Raw genomic sequence first — 4452 nt, forward strand, 5'->3', positions numbered from 1 at the left:
TGCTGCTCTGCTGCACAGCACACAAAACCTCTTTCTCAGTTACAATTGTAGACTGTGTAAAGGTCCCCACACACCTTACGATAATTGTGGGAAATCCCGCGATCGTACGATTATCGTAAGGTGTGTGGAAGCCGTGCGACCTCTACTACTGTAAGGTCGTACGACTTTAAACTTACGAACATGTTTGAAAACCCGCCGAGCATCGTACGATGTTCGGCGGGTGTGTAGGATGTTCGTAAGATAAAAGCCGGACGGGCCGGTGTGCGCAAGCGCACAATGCCCGTTCGGCATTGCGGTCATCGGAAGCCCGCCCCTCAGGGGGCGTGGCTAGCGATCGCAAGTACGATCTGCCTATGTAAGATGGGCAGATCGTACGTTTTTTAAAGTACCTTACAACCATCGCAAGACAAAAGTCTTGCGATGGTTGTAAGGTGTGTGCCCAGCCTTAGGGATACCTTGTTGTCCTCTCTCTGCCCCAGCTTGCTGATTGGACAGTAAAGGAGAGCAGCTGGAGACTAATAGGGTTTCTGATGACTCTGCCCTCTTCTCCTATCAGTGTGTTCCTTGTCAGCAAATGTCCTTGTCCTGTCCTTTCCTCTCCCAATCTGGGGCATTGAAAGAGGCTAATAATTCAAATTCAGATATTTATCAAAGAACTAAAAAAAACAACATTTATTGACAGGTTAGTGGATACAAAGCTGCATGCATGTGTGTATTCTAAAGCTGCCTGGTGTCCAGCTTTAAGAACAGCGTTGATGGACGCGTTCTTACCCTCTTTTCGAGAATAGTTCATTTGCCCCCTTGCTAATTTTGCTTTTTTTACTACTTACCAGCAACACGGAGATCACAAGCCAATGCCAGTTCTAGACCGCCACCCAAGGCATAGCCATCCACAGCTGCAATAGTGGGCATTGGGAGGGCAGCTGAGGAGAGAAGATATCAAATGAATGCATTTATATCTTAAAGGGCAACAAGTAACATCAATCATTGGGTTCCTAACACAGAAAGATTTGTCCCTGTCCTGTTTTAAAAGTACAATTCCTGCAGAGGCAGTATCGTTGGACAATTCAATTTCGGTTGGTGGAGCTTAGTCCTAAACATAGGGGAAGTCAGAACCTGATAACAAGAGAAGTAAAATCAGAAGATGGAACAGAAGAGGCTTTTCTGGCTACAGTGCTTTTAGTGATCTATGAAATGGGCTTTTACACGTAACAGGTTCTCTTTAATGAAACTTGACCCCTTATTTCCATGAAGGGCCGAATTGAGAAGTTTCCTCTGTTTAGACCCTCAACCACATGCCAAATCCTAATGGGCAGCTAACAAAATGACATCTGTCATTCATTTTGTCTTGTCTTCAGTTGCCCGTGGAATCTTATGTTCCCTGGCTCATTGCTAGTAACTGCTGACTCATCATTTCTAGGTTTTTTTCAGAAATGTTATTGATATTTAACATTTTTTAGAAATTGGAGCATCCGACATTCCAGGGAGAATGATTCCATCATACGATAGTGTCGGGAGTCATCTGCACTCAATACAGCCTTGTGACCTTGCAGGTTGGTGGTGCTCGTAGGGATGACAAGGACAGTGCCATGTGGAACTCCAAGTGAAGATCAGAAAGTCACCAGCACACACGTAATGGAATCATAGATTCTGTTTCAAATGTTATTGAATCATCGGCAGCGTTTGTCATACATAGCCGACGTTTCGGGGCCACACAGGGTCCCTTCCTCAGGGAGGCATAGTGATGCTATGTTTGTAGCCCTGAGGAAGGGACCCTGTGTGGCCCCGAAACGTCGGCTATGTATGACAAACGCTGCCGATGATTCAATAACATTTGAAACAGAATCTATGATTCCATTACGTGTGTGCTGGTGACTGATCTTCTTTTGATTCCTTCATACTTCTGCTGGGACCAACACATACCAACGGGGTCATTCACAAAGGGTGAAGAGTTTGGAGGAGACAGGAGAAGTGAACAATCTAGGACAACATCGCTGAACTGGAAACATTCTCCAATTCATCTCACTTTCCAGATCAGCCATGTTGTCCTAGATTGTTCACTTCTCCTGCCGCCTCCAGATTTTTCACTTCTCCTGCCGTCTCCAGATTGTTCACTTCTCCTGCCGTCTCCAAACTCTTCACCCTTTTGTGAATGACCCTGATAGTCTCCTCATTTCTAGTGTAAAGAAGGACTCCAAGGCAACAACTAACTATACGACTATAATAAATAACTTCCCCTGCCAAATAATTTGTAGTTTTGCTAGACAACTCTACCTCTAGTTTTGGTCACACACCTCTACCACACTGCACAGATATACAGGGGACAGCTCTATTTCATGGTACAGCTTTGCAGCTTCCCTCCCCATCACCTCTTCATCCAGGCCACTTATCATCATGACAGTGGTGAATCCTTTCCTAATAAGCAGGTAGGTGACATTCAAAGCTGTAAAGGTGAACCAGGAAATAAAGTCATCTTCCTTCAGCATGGCAGAGTTGAGTGGATAGCAGGACTGGCTGAACAGAATGACAAATCTTTTGAGAAACGATTTGGCTGTTGAGTTCCGCTATACAGTGCCGCCCCCTGCTATAGGCCAGTACTATGACTTGGATGTTATGAGTAACTTATGAAATACATTTCTGCCAACATTATTATGAAGTTGCTCTTACCCAGCCTTGCCCCACACACTCACCAAATTCACTCATTAATTTTCGGAGTTCTCGAACAAAGAGGGACGCTTCAGAATTGGACATTTGGGCTCTCTCCTTGAGATCTGCGCCTGAGTGAAAGGAAAGGTGTGGTAAGAGCAAAGGGTCAAAGGTTAATTAATGAAAACAATGGATTACATCAAACTCTCAGCTCTTCAACTGCCATTGAATGACGTCCTCTGCCTATTCTATCCTCAAAGCCTGACACAGACCGAGCCTAGAACCCCCTGCTAACATAATGTCATCAGTACAGCAACCTGCAGTATGCACAAGTTTTCATTGGTCACAGCTACCCTCTGACGTCTCATTAGGAAGATATGACACAGAAAACCTCAGAATGTTTCCCCATAGTGAGTCTTCCAGGTCCACAGTGGCTGCAGTTCGGGGCCATTTACAGGTGGATCAGATGTATCTCGGCCACTGGACAAATCCAAGTAAGACACAATGAACACGGAGTTCTTTCACAGTTAGGAAGCTTGGCTCGCTTATCTCTGTACTCTTGGCTCGCTTATCTCTGTACTCTTGGCTCGCTTATCTCTATACTCTATTTTTAGATTGTAAGCCCTCAGGGGCAGGGCCCTCCTTACCATCTTGTCTTAAATTGTATTGTGACTGTAATGTCTTCCTTATATTGTAAAGCGCTGCGCAAACTGTTGGCGCTATATAATAATAATAATAATAATAATACTCTTGGCTCACTTACCTGTGTTCTTGACTCACCTATTTGTGTTCTTGGCTCACTTATCTGTACTTATGGATTAATTATCTGTACTCTTGGCTCGCTCATCTGTACTCTTGGCTCGCTCATCTGTACTCTTGGCTCGCTCATCTGTACATATGGATCATTTATCTGTACTCTTGGCTCACCCATCTGTACTCTTGGCTCACGCATCTGTATTCTACAGTAAATCGCAGATATGTTCGGAGTTCTTTCAAAGTTGGGAAGCTTAGTTCGCTTACCAGTACCCCTGGCTCACTTACCAGTACCCCTGGCTCACTTACCAGTAACCCTGGCTCACTTATCTGTACTCTACAGTAAATTGCACCTACGTATGTTCCCAGCACTGAGACTGAACATCATATAAATAAACAACGGTATCACTAACCTGCACATGTAATACTCACAGGAATAGCACCACTGCAGCAGCAGAAATAAGAATGAAAAGTTACGCAGAGCTTGACAAGAGCTGCACATTTCATACAGACGATGGACCAAACTGCTCTACATGATGGTGTGAAATGCTGCGTATTGTCTGCAGACAGCAAATATCATTCCAAATCTGTAACTCACCAGCACAGAACACCCCGGGGACTGCACTCCTAACCACCACCACACGGACAGCGCTGTCATGTCGGAGACTGTCTATAGAATGGAAGAACTAAAACCAGAGATATGGGAAACATTGGATGTCAGTGACATGTGAAAGCGATAATAAAGGATTTTATACAAATGTTATATACTTGTAAATCTTACTTGAGAGAAAGATGTATGTACTGTACATGCATTTATATCTATCCAAGTATGTAACTGCTAAACAAAGTGTTACATATGTAGATTCTGACTCTTATCTGTTTGTTCCTTATCTAAAGTCCAAAATGACATGTCCATGTAAGATAACCCTTTCCTTAATGTGACAACACTTCAGGGATTTCACTGACTGCAAAAGAAGTGGTGTTGTCACCCTATTACAGTGGAAGTGGAAAAGAAATGGATCCACTGGTAGGACCAAGAGAGAATAAAACTAT

The 4452-nt window shown here is 43.9% G+C and overlaps 1 protein-coding gene across 1 annotated transcript in view; it reads right to left on the reverse strand.

Moving 5' to 3' along the window:
• The window catches only part of ECHDC2 (enoyl-CoA hydratase domain containing 2), a 15268-nt gene that overhangs the window by 5422 nt on the left and 5394 nt on the right, over window positions 1-4452 (reverse strand). The window contains exons 3-5 of the mRNA XM_018552461.1: window positions 3998-4085; window positions 2691-2777; window positions 831-923 (exon numbers count right to left, since the gene is read on the reverse strand). Of these exons, the coding sequence (XP_018407963.1) occupies window positions 831-923; window positions 2691-2777; window positions 3998-4085 (268 nt within the window). The remainder of the gene's footprint in view (window positions 1-830; window positions 924-2690; window positions 2778-3997; window positions 4086-4452) is intronic.

Source organism: Nanorana parkeri, unplaced genomic scaffold (genome assembly GCF_000935625.1).
Source record: "Nanorana parkeri isolate BGI_ZX_2015 unplaced genomic scaffold, ASM93562v1 scaffold89, whole genome shotgun sequence".
Lineage (NCBI taxonomy): Eukaryota > Metazoa > Chordata > Amphibia > Anura > Dicroglossidae > Nanorana > Nanorana parkeri.